Source organism: Calonectris borealis, chromosome 4 (genome assembly GCF_964195595.1).
Source record: "Calonectris borealis chromosome 4, bCalBor7.hap1.2, whole genome shotgun sequence".
NCBI classification, from domain to species: domain Eukaryota; kingdom Metazoa; phylum Chordata; class Aves; order Procellariiformes; family Procellariidae; genus Calonectris; species Calonectris borealis.
In genome coordinates this window covers 67966163-67980454 of record NC_134315.1, presented here as the reverse complement: position 1 = coordinate 67980454, position 14292 = coordinate 67966163, and the positions used below count along the sequence as shown (strand labels likewise).

The 14292-nt window shown below is 40.0% G+C and overlaps 1 protein-coding gene across 1 annotated transcript in view; it reads right to left on the bottom strand.

Annotated features, from left to right (window-relative positions):
- The window catches only part of IQCM (IQ motif containing M), a 112359-nt gene that overhangs the window by 71495 nt on the left and 26572 nt on the right, over positions 1 to 14292 (bottom strand). Inside the window, 1 exon segment of the mRNA XM_075150479.1 lies at positions 2604 to 2677. Coding sequence (XP_075006580.1) covers positions 2604 to 2677 — 74 coding nt within the window.

Genomic DNA, 14292 nt, shown 5'->3' with positions numbered 1-14292 from the left:
ATCAGCTAAAGGTTTGCCAAGTTCAGGACCTGATTTTCCTAAAGAGTTGTGGTGTCTGCTTCCTTTCCCTCCTGCCTAAAGCATCTATGAGTTTTCAGTATATAAAAGCAAAAATTCAGCCTACTATGATAGGGCACACCTACTACCTATTTGTTTAAACAGAGGTTTTAATAAACTTCAAATGTTTTTCGGATCTTGAACTAAAAAGCATTTCTGCTGTTTGTTTATTAACTTTGAAGCATTGCTTCTGAGATGTCAACTAGAATGTGGTGTACAAGAGTACTCAGTATCACTGTATTTTAATACCTGTGCCTTCTCTTCCAGTTTAATCTGTGTGCATTGTTTAATCTGTGTGCATAAAAGAACAGGAAAATGAGAAATAAATCAATATGGGAAATATCAGAGGAAAAAGAAGACAAAAAAGAGGGTAAAGAATTTAAATTAAAAGGACAGTCATGGACAGTGAGCTGGGAATCAACAGCAAACCAAAAACCCTAACGGCAAGAGATTTATGTGTGCCATTATTGCGAGATAATTACAGACTTCAGTTCCATCTGGGGAAGAGTATTTCAGTCATATGTTTAACTTAAATGAAGACAAGAATTAGCCTTGTACAGAGAGTAGGAATAACTCCTGTATACCATTTACATCCTATGGCCTACCTGAAGGCAAATCTCACGTATTAAATTATACCCTGCTTTTTCTCTATATGCCTAACTTGATGCTTTACAGTATGAGGACAGAACCCAAGGTGACTCTTACTCCAGATGAAAAGTAGCAACGGAGTTGTGAAAAGAGTATTCAAACAGATATTCTAACCCTGGTTTGTCTGTAAACCCCTGAATATTTTTTTTTTTCCTTGACTGGATTTGAACTGTAATACCAAAGGTAAAAGCCCAACAACTAACCCTAGGCTTATTTGCTTCATCTGCAAATTTAATTTTATAAATGAGCAACATAAAGTGCTACCAACATACATTAAAGACATACCACCTGCTTTGTACTACTTTAATGGAAAATCTGTCAAGCACTTTCTTTAATGATTATATGTCTTAAAAATTCAACAAATGAAAGGATTATCACTGAAATCATATTAATCTGCAAAGGATTAACAGCCTACTGTTGAAAGACTTCATGAACTGCAATAGGAGAGGATCTGAAATAAAAAATGCAAAGAGCTTTTCACATAAATAGTGCAGAAAGTTTGTAGAGGTTGAAGCAGCAGAAGTGAAAATGCACTAAAACAAAAAATGGTGATGTGAATCAAACACTTCAGCACTGAAAATAAAACAAAATCATAGAAAACATGCTATAAGCTGTAACATCCTTACCACCTGTATACAGTTTACTAATTTTGTTTGTAAGTTTCTGTGACCAGTTGCACTCTCATTATCATTTGTAATTTCAAACAGATTTAGATACATTATCGGAAATGTCTTGTTTAAAGAATGAAACAGAATTTTATTGAACATTCTGAACTTAATGAAACACCGAGAATGAAGTCTTGATTTCCTCCTGATACAGTCTTCTTTAAGAGGCAGAAATACCCCCCCACAGTTTATAAAATACTTTTCTTCCACAGTACACAGTTTAGCTTTTAGAATTTCAAGAAAAAAATAGATTGTTTTATTTCTGTCTTATATTTTCCCTGCCTGTAGAAGATTAATGAAATCATGGCCAGGCATTTTTTGTTATTTAATGGCCAACAGAGTTCATTTCATCAAATCTCATTCAGTAGTTATCCATATTCATGAAGACACTTAAGGATGTGTTTGATTTTAACTTTAGTAGGATTTAAGGATATGCTTAAAGTTAGGCATAAACTTAAAATGCTATGCTGAATTTGGATGGAGGCAATTGCATGCTTACCTGAGCTAAAGTTAAAATTAAGCATACGCTTAAGTGTTTTGCTGAATACAGATGGAGTGCTGAACTGGAGCCCAGTGATTACTCATAAGTGTCAGTATGTTCTCAATTCAGAAATTATCACTTTACAAATAAAATCTGAAGATATGCATATACATAATCAATGTATGGCTGAGTAGAATTTTGATGACCAGCTAATTACAATACATGCAGACATAAATTAAGAACATGATGAAACACTGCTTAAACTCCAAGATACATCCCAAATTATTCACTCAGGATGTACACAGAAGACAAAATATGACAGTGAAACAGCATGGAGGAATAAAGGCAAGCCATAAGGACAGGCACAACAACAGCTTTCACTTCCAGTTGAAGACACAGGTTTCAACTTCAGTGGGCCCAGGTTAGTTGGTCTCAGGGCCTGATACTAAAATTTGTCTGGTTTCCTGAGGCTGCAATGATGTTAATGGCAGCAAACAAACAGATCTCGTTCATCACACAGAAGAACCCAGAATCACCATTCTGATATTCTGCAACTTAATGACATTGAGAATCTATGGATTCTACTTGGAAATAGCGTAAATATATGACTAAGAACTATTCATGCTTTCTAATGCCTTTGTCAGTTTTCAATATTAATTTCCAAAAGAAAAACGTTGAAAAATAGGTTTGAAAATAAGTAAGTCAGTTTCATCTGCTGTCATTTTTACAACAGGTGAATAGGAAAAAAGCACCTCATATTCCTCCTTTCTGACTTAGCACTTCATGCAGCACTCTTCTTTTTGTTGGCTTGGAAGTCTACCATAATCTGGAAAGACAAAAGAAAGACCTAGTCAATTAGACAGGTAAAATCTACGACAGCTTATAACTGCCATATATTTCAAGAACTGTATATATACTTTAAAAGGTTTAAAATTTAGATCGGACTTACTGCTTTACTGAGCAAAACTAAAAAGTTCAAAGAAATAAACCCAACCTTATCAGTAACAGCAAATGTTAGGGATGAACCTAGCAATACTTTGCTTTAAGTTCAGAGGTACAGGTTCAAAAAGGATAAATATTGCTTTTTTCTTTCCATCTCCTCAATGACTACTCCCTGTCCTGCTACCTTATAATTCTAACAGTGTTTTCATTTAATGAATTATGAAAACACAAAACCCACAAACATTTGCTATCACTTGGATAGATCAGGTTGGTTGGCTTTTGTTGTGATGCACTTCTGATCTGGCTACCTCTTAGAAAGCATATCATCATCTGTAAAAGACTCAGAGAAATTAAAAAAAAAAGAAAACAACCCAGCATATAACTGAAACATGTAACTATAACCCCCTCAGATGTCCTTGCCATTTTAATTCCCGTGTTCCTGAAACACAGCGATAAACAAAGCATGTTAAAGAATGGATATCTGACATCATACCAAAATACCACCCATCCCAATATGCTCTTCCTAACAATGGCCAATGAAGGCGTATAGGCAGGCATAAGAAACATGGCACTTTCAAGAGTGACTCGTCTCCGTTACAGACTTCTGATTATCAACAGTTTACTGACTGAGCTAGAGGCAGCATCTATATCCTTATGTTTAATAGCCACTGAATAACCCATCAGACATCAAATTGTCTAATCCCTTTTTCATCCTTTTCTATTTTCAGACTTTGCAACACCTGTGGCTGCCAGATCCACAATTCAATTATGCATTATATAAAAAAGATTTTTGTATTTTTGTTCTAAATTTGCTACCTGATGATTTCATCAGGCCCCTCTAGTTCTTGAGCTAGAAAAAAACAATATATATTATTCTTTATTAGCCTTTCCCCTACTTTTGAGATTTTTATTCCTGATCTGTTACCTCTGTCATCTAGATTTTATGATACTGAATCAATGGATGGTAAAATGGTATACAATATCCATTATCAGTAAATACAGCATGAAACATTTTCCCACTTGATGATTCCCAGCTTATTTAGTCTGTTTTATGACAGAAACTATTCCACACCTCTGGCAATCCCATACACTACCCTCTAGATTCCTTTTCTTTTTAGGACAGTATGACTGGCATGTGGTATTTGAGACATGAGCGTACTATAGATGTAGTACATCTATTCCAATCAGCAGCCAGCTACACAGGTACTTTGATATTCTTAGTAAATTCCAATTAGATTATCAGCACTACAGCTGATCTTAGGAGTCTTCCTATCAGTTAAGGACCTGATGCATTCAATCAGCTGAAGGAAAGACTGCATGCCTGACAGGTGATTTGCTCCTACCCACCTCATGAAAAAGTAAGTCCTATTGGTTGGATGTTTCCACGTATTTTTGGCTATCTCATGCTTCAGATCCTGCTCCCTAGTCTCATTTACTCAAACCAGAGTCTCATATCCAACTGTACACTAGCCTTGCCTATTATCTACCACCTTAGATCCTACCAGGCTCTATGGACTTCCTGATACTTCAGCTCAGCTCCCAGCCATGCTATTCTCCCAACACTTCCACTGCTTCTTCTTCTGACCTGATGTGCTTGGCTTCTGTCACTAACTCCTGACTGTAGCCTCTCTCCACACTGCTACCTGCCTCGAGGTACACAGACATGTTTGCTGTTCAGCCCTAAGTTCTTTTCCTTTCCATACCCAACCTCCTACTGTGTTTTGTATTCTCTTTGGTTAGCAATTTCAGACAACTAACCACAATGATTCCGGGTTCCTGCCTGTGTGAAAATGCCAAATTCAGAGCTCATTCAGGTGTACGTGTACAGAGTGATTCCCTCCACCAAACATTTTCATTACTTTTTCAATTACCAGGATGTTTTGACAAACAAATAATATAACATGTTTGAAAAATCAGATGTGGTACATGCTAGATTAATGTTGGCAATGCATTAAGTACAACTAAACCACTCTTTCAAGCATTCTATTTAGCAAGTCCACCCACAGAGCCTGAATGCTAGACACTGATTATCATTTTTTGATCAAAGAATGCAGGCTTTAAAGGCTGCAAGTCAGTGCGCTGACTTGTATTGCAGATTTCAAGCAGTGAGGTATGAGTTACCCAACTGTAAGAGAAAAATATTCTTCTCAGGAGGCTGCTACTGCACTTCAAGCAATTGCTATTGCAAATAAAAGACCTGGCTCTACACACCCTTGTATATTTTAGGATCACCAGCCACCAGTGCAATTAACTGTTATCTGGTGGGAGAACTAAAATGCATGCACATGCTCATGAATAGTCTTATTTTACAGTTGTATCGTTCTTTGGTCATTTATTTATTAAGTTCTGTGTCACCACTGACTAGTCTTGTCCAGTTTGGTTGGCTTTTATACTAGCTTGCTATATTTTGGTCTTCACTTCTGGTTTTGATCTAGGGATCTGAGTCCTGAAGTTGTTCCTCCCAGAACTAGAGTGGCTAAAGCCATCATTTTATCAAACCCATTCATCCATTTGGAAACCCTGTCAGGCATGTAAGGCATATGCTGAAAGGCAATCTGCATTTTAGTTCATGTGGTCTAAAGCCAAGCCAATGCCTAATAAAGTCACCATCTATGATGTAATATGAACATGAAATTACACTTCTTGTGCAATTGAGATGTGACTAGTTATTTTAATGCAGTCTGGATGTTAACACCAGCTGTCTGAGAGAAAACATGAGAAAAGAATGGACATAGGGGTGCAATAAGCACGCTATCTGCATAAGACCTCAAGAGTTGTTCTCCAAAAATGAATTTCTGGGCAAAGATCCAACTTTACAGTAAGTGACTTTGCACATGTCTGGGTATAAATGCATGAATTCAGAGCAAGATAGACACTTGATAACTTTCTAAGTTACTTCAAAGGTATCTTAGTAATTCACACAAGATTTCCCAAATTATATTAAGACATTGTCCAAGGGACTCTTAGGTCCTCCAGCTGTGCTTATCAGTATGTGATTCTGATTATGAGCTGACAATAGAAACTATAATCCTACTATGCATGTGATCAGTATATGCCAGGACCAGATCTCTGAATATCTCTGATATTCATGAATCAAGTTTCAAACACTTACAAGTATTGTTCATTTCAAAAATGAACATTTTGAGAAGATAAACCTTTGATTAGCAGACTGCTACCCATATTTCACCTTACTTTATTTTTCACCTTACTTTCTTAAGTATTAAGTATTCTTTCTTAAGTAAAGGTATATTTTACCTTACTTTCTTAAAGTAAGTTGACCACATAGCTAGACCATGGGACTCGCTTTGAGAAACCTGGTCTACTGGGGACTGATGGGGTCCATCTGTCAGAGAAGGGGAAGAGCATCTTCGGGCATAGGCTTGCCAAGCTGGTGAAGAAGGCTTTAAACTAAAGTTGCTGGGGGAGGGGAACCTCAATCCATCCCACTCCTACCAGTTTGATGCCAGGGCCAGGAATAGATGCCCAGAGCCTGGAGAAGGATCACAGGTCAGCAGGAGAGTGCCTGAAGAGCAGCACAAAGGAACTCCACCCAGTAAGACAGCTTCATCGGGGGCCCAACTTAAATGCCTCTATGCAAACGCACGTAGCGTGGGGAATAAACAAAAGGAGTTAGAGACGTGCGCACGCCTGCAGGGCTACGATCTTATTGGCATCACGGAGACATGGTGGGATGGCTCCTATGATTGGAGTGTTGGGATGGAGGGATACAGAGTCTTTAGGAAGGACAGGCAGGGGAGATGAGGAGGCGGTGTTGCCCTTTATGTCAATGACCAGCCAGAGTGCCTGGAGCTCTGCCTGGGGATGGATGAGGAGCCAACCGAGAGCTTATGGGTCAGGATTAAAGGGAGGGCAGGGACAGGTGACATTTCGGTGGGGTTCTGCTACAGGCCACCCAACCAGGAAGACCGAGCGGATGAGGCCCTCTATAGACAGATAGGAGCAGCCACACGTTCACAAGCCCTTGTCCTCATGGGGGACTTCAACCACCCTGATATCTGTTGGAGGGACAACACGTCAGGGCATAAGCAACCCAAGAGGTTCCTGGAATGCGTCAACGATAACTTCTTTCTCCAAGTGGTAGAGGAGCCAACAAGGAGAGGTGCTATGCTGGACCTTGTTCTCACCAGCAAGGAGGGGCTGGTGGGGGATGTGAAGCTCAAGGGAAGCCTTGGCTGCAGTGACCATGAAATGGTGGAGTTCAAGATCCTTAGGGCACCGAGGAGGGTGCACAGCAAGCTCACTACCCTGGACTTCAGGAGAGCAGACTTTGGCCTCTTCAGGGATTTGGTAGAGTGCCATGGGACAAAGTCCTGGAGGGAGGAGGGGCCCAAGAAAGCTGGTTAATATTCAGGGATCACCTCCTCCAAGCTGAGGAGCGATGCATCCCAACAAAGAGGAAATCGGGCAAAAACACGAGGAGGCCTGCATGGATGAACAAGGAGCTCCTGGACAAACTCAAACACAAAAAGGAAGCCTACAGAGGGTGGAAGCAAGGACAGGTAGCCTGGGAGGAATACAGAGAAATTGTCCCAGCAGAAGGGATCAGGTTAGGAAAGCTAAAGCCCTGATAGAATTAAATCTGGTCAGGGATGTCAAAGGCAACAAGAAAAACTTCTATAGGTATGTCAGGGATAAAAGGAAGACTAGGGGAAATGTGGGCCCTCTTTGGAACGAAACGGGAGACCTGGTTACCCAGGATATGGAGAAGGCTGAGGTACTCAATGACTTTTTTGCCTCGGTCTTCACCGGCAAGTGCTCAAGCCTCACCGCCCAAGCCACAGAAGGCAAAGGCAGGAACTGAAGAGCTGCCCACTGTAGGGGAAGATCAAGTTCAAGACCATCTAAGGAACCTGAAGGTGCACAAGTCCATGGGACCTGATGAGATCTGTCCGTGGGTCCTGAAGGAACTGGCAAATGAAGTTGCTAAGCCACTATCCATCATATTTGAGAAGTCATGGCAGTCCAGTGAAGTTCCTGCTGACTGGAAAAGGGAAAACATAACCCCCATTTCTAAAAAGGGAAAAAAGGAAGACCCGGGGAACTACAGGCCAGTCAGTCTCACCTCTGTGCCTGGGAAGATCATGGAACAGATCCTCCTGGAAGCTATGCTAAGGCACATGGAGGACAGGGAGGAGATTTGAGACAGCCAGCATGGCTTCACCAAGGGGAAGTCCTGCCTGACCAACCTAGTGGCCTTCTATGATGGAGTGACTCCATCAGTGGACATGGGAAGGGCTACAGATGTCATTTATCTGGACCTTTGTAAGGTCTTTGACACGGTCCCCCACAACATCTTTCTCTCTAAATGGGAGACGTATGGATTTGACAGGTGGACTGTTCGGTAGATGAGGAATTGGTTAAATGGACGCATCCAGAGGGTAGTGGTCAACGGCTCAATGTCTAGATGGAGATCGGTGATGAGTGGTGTCCCGCAGGGGTCCATATTGGGATCGGTACTGCTTAATACGTTCATCAGTGACATAGACAGTGGGATCAAGTGCACCCCCAGCAAGTTTGCAGACGACACCAAGCTGAGTGGTGTGGTTGACACACCTGAGGGACAGGATGCCATCCAGAGGGACCTGGACAAGCTTGAGAAGTGGGCCTGTGTGAACCTCATGAGGTTCAACAAGGCCAAGTGCAAGGTCCTGCACCTGGGTCGGGGAAACCCCCTGGTATCAATACAGGCTGGGGGATGAAGGGATTGAGAGCAGCCCTGCTGAGAAGGACTTGGGGGTACTGGTGGATGAAAAGCTGGACATGAGCCAGCAATGTCCACTTGCAGCCCAGAAGGCCAACCATATCCTGGGCTGCATCAAAAGAAGCGTGGCCAGCAGGTCGAGGGAGGTGATTCTCCCCCTCTACTCTGCTCTCATGAGACCCCACGTGGAGTACTGCGTCCAACTCTGGGGCCCCCAACATAAGAAGGACATGGACCTGTTGGAGAGAGTCCAGAGGAGGGCCACAAAGATGATCAGAGGGCTGGAGTACCTCTCCTATGAAGGTAGGCTGAGAGAGTTAGGGTTGTTCAGCCTGGAGAAGAGAAGGCTCTGGGGAGACCTTAGAGCAGCCTTCCAGTACCTGAAAGATACTGGAAAGATGGGGACAAACTTTTTAGCAGGACCTGTTGAGACAGGACAAGGGAGAATGGTTTTAAACTAAAAGAGGGTAGATTTAGACTAGGTATAAGGAAGAAATTTTTTACAATGAGGGTGGTGAAACACTGGCACAGGTTGCCCAGAGAGGTGGTAGATGCCCCATCCCTGGAAACATTCAAGGTCAGGTTGGACGGGGCTCTGAGCAACCTGATCTGGTTGAAGATGTCCCTGCCCACAGCAGGGGGGTTGGACTAGATGACCTTTAAAGGTCCCTTCCAATCCAAACTATTCTATGATTCTATGATTTTGTGAAGTATGTTCCCTTTTAACAATAAGGAGAATCGTATCATCAACCCCTGAAAAGTGGGAGGTGAGAAATACACGCGAAGGTTCTTTACAATTTGCACTCACCAGGCTATTTGATACACTGCTATAACAAAGGAGTCAAATGGCTTTATCTTCTCAGAATCTTCTGTATAAAACAGTGCAGTGAAGCATGTGTTTGACTCGGAATGAGCTGTTCCCACTTCACACTATGATGAGCCACTTGCCAATTGACTTCAGTCTCCTGCCTCCCACTTGCAAAAGGAATTTAATTGGCTGTTACATCAATCTAATCTGATAAGGTTGCTGAGATTAAAAAAAAACAACCAACCTAAACTTTCTCATCTGAAGACCTCATATAGTATTTTCCTTCCACTCTATTTGAGCTGGTCCACCACCTCAGTGTGTAGCTACCATTCAAACAGCCATTCCTCCCTCTAGATTTCAAATTTTTACCTACGACCATCCAAAAGTTCACAATTCTTTTCCTTTACTTCCCAAACTACCTTTCAAGTCTCCAGTATGTGGTCCAGTAGGTTGCATATGCTTTCATGTGAGGCTACCTCCCCGCTTTGAATTCAAAGTTTTATTCTGCCTGAGACAAGGGTGGCCTGCAATAAAGACCTTGCTTCCACTTCACAAGCCACCTGTTATCTTCTTCACCAACCTGCCAACTCCTCTATTGCTTCCCAGTCCTGCTGCTCCCCAGCCCACTGTGCCATCTGCACAGCAGGAATTCAGAGATAAACTTACAAAGTGTTAGAAGTCTCAGCTTTGTCTCAGAGCCGGTGCTGCTTTGTGAGTAGAATAATTATTCTGGAATAAAAGTAACTTTTATTTAAGAATAATATCTGCATGGAAAGCTACTCAATCAGGGGTAGCAAACTGATTTATTCCATTCTAGCTCTGCTAGTCTGCTTCCTCTTTTGTACAGGGCCCAAGATCTATTTGCGAATACCTTAAATTTTCTTACTAGGACAGGATAAATATGGATATAATAATTACATTAATCTACAAAAAGAATGAAAAATTACTCAAAATATCATTTTAAAATTTCCAGCAATTTCTGAAAGTAACATTTTGCAGGACTCTGATGACTCAAAAGACTGTTAAGGCTTCTGTCCCAAAGTTTTTTTTAAAAAAAAAAGAACTTTTGCAATAACACCACAGATTTTTGCAATAAGACCACAGATCACTGCAGCCCAGAAGAAATTGGATTAACAGTGTCATATGAAAGACTGGAATAGGTGTCTCGGTTGCAACCAGAGAAAAAATTCAGCTCATCTATTACAGTTAGTGGTACCATCCCACAGAAACTCAAGGCCTTAGTCTTGGTCCCGGTGCCCCATAATGCTGGACACTGCTTAAATACAATAAGTATGGAACAATTACTATCTCAGATAATTCACAATTGCATTAAAAAATCAAGAGACAACAGAGGAATACAGACAGATGAAGTAACACAGGAAACAATGAAGTGATTTTGATTGACACAGAGTTGTCACAGTACATCAGGAGCTTAATGGTTGTTACTTTAGAACAGACAGTGCAATAAAGGTTAATCTTAAGAATGAAGGTAAAGTGTGTTAAAGAGGTTGTTTTGGACCATCTACAAAGAGTTTCTGCCAAGCCTACAAAGTAGCACAGGAGAAACACCTGCAGTTGCATGCTGGAACATTGAAACTGGCATCATTCATCAATGGGAAGAATAGAAGCTGATCATTCTATTGTGAATCAGAGATGATAGAGTGGAGAAGAACGTTTCATATTTTGTTCAATTCAGATTATTATGGTATTCTGTCTAAACTGGTGAATTTGAACCATGGAACCACTTTGCGTGATAAACAGTAGAACTCTTTATCAGCCTAGAATCATAATGCAGAAATGGGTAATTCACAGCTAGCTTTGAAAGAGTTTTCGATTTAAATAACCGTCTCTTATTTTAGGTCAAGTGCAAAACCCTACTAAAGTGCAAATTTCAAGCAAACCGAGCTATGTCAGCTCTTAAACCACCACAGCTATATTCTATTTCTTCCCAAAGAAAATAAATCAATAATTCAAAATAATGACATTCTGGTAATGTAACACCTTGTCTATAACCCATTCTTCCTCATGTGTCTTTTGGGGAAAGATCTTATTAAGCATATTTTAAAGCTTAATGAATCACTCTCACTTTTTTGTTTCTGTTAATTTTTCAGAGAATACGTGAAAGTCATTCTGAAACAACAATATCCCTTGTGTGTAGATGTAAGCAAAGCTACAGGCACTTCCTGAGCACACTCATTGTTTTATCCAGATTCATAAGCTACAGTGATCTCTGTTGCCTTTTCTCATTAAAGAAAATGCAATCAGACATGGAAATACTCTGCAAGGTGATTTTCTTTCACATGAAATGTTCAGTAACAAAGATGTCTTTGTGCATGACATGCATTCTACTTCTTCTTCCCCACTTCTTGTCTGCATTTTAATCCAGGTTAGCTTTTCTTCAGATTAGACTTTGTATCTGGCTTTAATCAAATAAAAATGCCATGAAGCAAGCACATAAGTTTACATGGTAACTTACCTACCAGGAACATGGGTATTGCAGATAGAAAACTGAATTGGTGTTGAAAATAATTGAAAGGAGGTGCCCCAGATTCAGTTGTGAAAACAACGTAACTGCATTGGCAATACAGGCTATCATCAAAGCCTCTTTCAAGAAGGTAGTTTATCTACACAAGTAGAGCAGTGTCCTGTCTCTGGATAATGTGTTCATTACAAGCTCCCTCATAACTTCACATGACATTTCAAGATTTTGAAGTTCAGGGTTTTTTTTGTTGCAGAACAAAATCAAGAGATTCTACACAGTGGCCAAGGCATTCACTTGTGATGCCTGAAACTCATATTGAATAAAATGCTCTGAACAAATCAGCAAAGTGATTTCACTCCACTTTTTCACAGCCTACCGAAAACCCCTTCTGCATGCTTGGTTTCATGAGAGGGTTAGAATTTCTGTTTTTATCCATTTCCCCCCACAGCAGATATTCTAGGCCTAAGAAATTCTTCTTGACAAAAATGCCATTGAAACTCATTTCAGGGGGGAAAACATTTCAGCTGTAGAGCTTCAGGATTTGCCTAAAGTCAGGGTATATTTCTCAGTCATTTGCTCCTTATAGAGGAAATGCTGGCTTATCCTTGCTGAAAAAAAACACTTTTTAATAAGCACTACACAGTAAAGTCAGCCCCTGTTCTTAACGCAAGTGTTTACAGCATAGCAGGAGATACTCTGACTCTCTAAATTCCATAAATTCACCCTGGGACATACTTTCTCAGCAATGTCTGTTCAAGACACTTAGTACTTCCTTTCGCTCCTTCCATGGAAGTAGCATGCCATGCTTATCTCATCCTTAAGACCAAGCAAACTTAATAATCAAGAAACTCTTTATTTGATGAAAGATAAGGTCAGGCATTTTGATGCAATATTAGAAAAAACACACTACAAATAAATATAAAATGCAATTTTAGTTTAGACTTAATGATCAGGTGTCTCTCTAGGCAAGAGGTAACCTGTTTTGTCTAGACTCCCCAAGCCTATTCCATGCTGTCAAAGCTGAAAATTTGCTGCATTCAGCAATACTTCTTCTTCTGAACATTATTCTTGATCTAAAGCTGGGCAAGGACACTAATTCCATCCCACCCCATCTGATTTTTTTTCTCTTTTTTATATTTTTTTCCATACTATTTTTTAAATGTGGGTGTAGTCTGTGGACTTTTCACTCTACCTCAGGAAGGCTTCCTCAGAAAGGTTTGCACATCACCAGCTAGCAAAGGTTACTTCACTCTGTCATTTCATACATCTACAGGATTCTTCAGTTAACACTTTTATTGCAGCTAAAATGATCTTAACATAAATTCCTCAGACATTCCAATTGTTAGAATACTCTCAAAGTTGAATGTTACATTTTGCTTTTAGTCACCATCAGTATAAGCTTGTGGCAGAGACTAAATATGACATCTTTGGGCATGCCATTAATATTGACAACAGACTTAGGAATACAATAATGTCATTGAACTATCTCTAGAGAGATGCTGTCACGGTCCCTGTCCCTGTAATCTTGAATCACTTTGATCAGTGCTGTTTAACAAAACATTTAATGAAATATTACCAAAACAATCTTATCTTCAATAAGTCTATTCCATACTGTAAACTACATTTTAGACTCAGTGTCTTTACTGGTGAATGTCATCCAAGAGCTCTTTAGACAATCACACTTTCTAGTACAGTTTTCAAATATGAGTCACAATTTGCAGATCATTTCTGAGAGGTCACCTGTAAAATACAAAGTTTAAGATGGAAAACAAGTAAATCTCAAAATACAACCATGAGTTGTTTAGTATGCATAGGTGCACATTTATTTACCCTTTCAAACCTATTTTTTCAAATACAATAAAAAATTAATTTCTTAGCTATGCATTTTTTTACATTAAACCAATTCTAACTCCGATTTAGTTCCTAGTTATGGTTTCTCATTATTTGTAAGGTGGATAAGGAGCTGAGTAAAGGAGAGCCAGTGGTGCATTGATCTAAACAAGAAACTATGGGCTAGCAGGAGGTTAGTTGTGGATTTCCTCCAAAATCTGTCTCACTAGTGAACATAATAATACTTCTATTAATATTCAGCATAGAATAAGAGTGTACCAGTGAAGTGACATATAGTTGGGGTACAGCACCAATAAACCTGGAAGATCAAAGCGTAATATAGGAAAAGAAGAACTGGATGATATTGTAGACTGGAGTTATAGAAACAGAGTGACAGTAAAAGTGCAAGTTTATAAATTGATTAATAAGAAGAAATTCTATGCAAATTTTTAAATTAGAGATAATGGTGGAAGAGGAAGATCTGAATGCCTCAGCAATTTCCAGCATGACAACAAGCCATAGCTGAGTAGCAGTAAATTTGATCCTAGAAATATCAGACAGGGAAAAGCTTAATGCTACTCTCCGAATTGTTATATTCTGTATCACTGTGGTCACTCAGCATTCCAGCAAGGTGAATTCTGACTGGTTAAAGTGCAG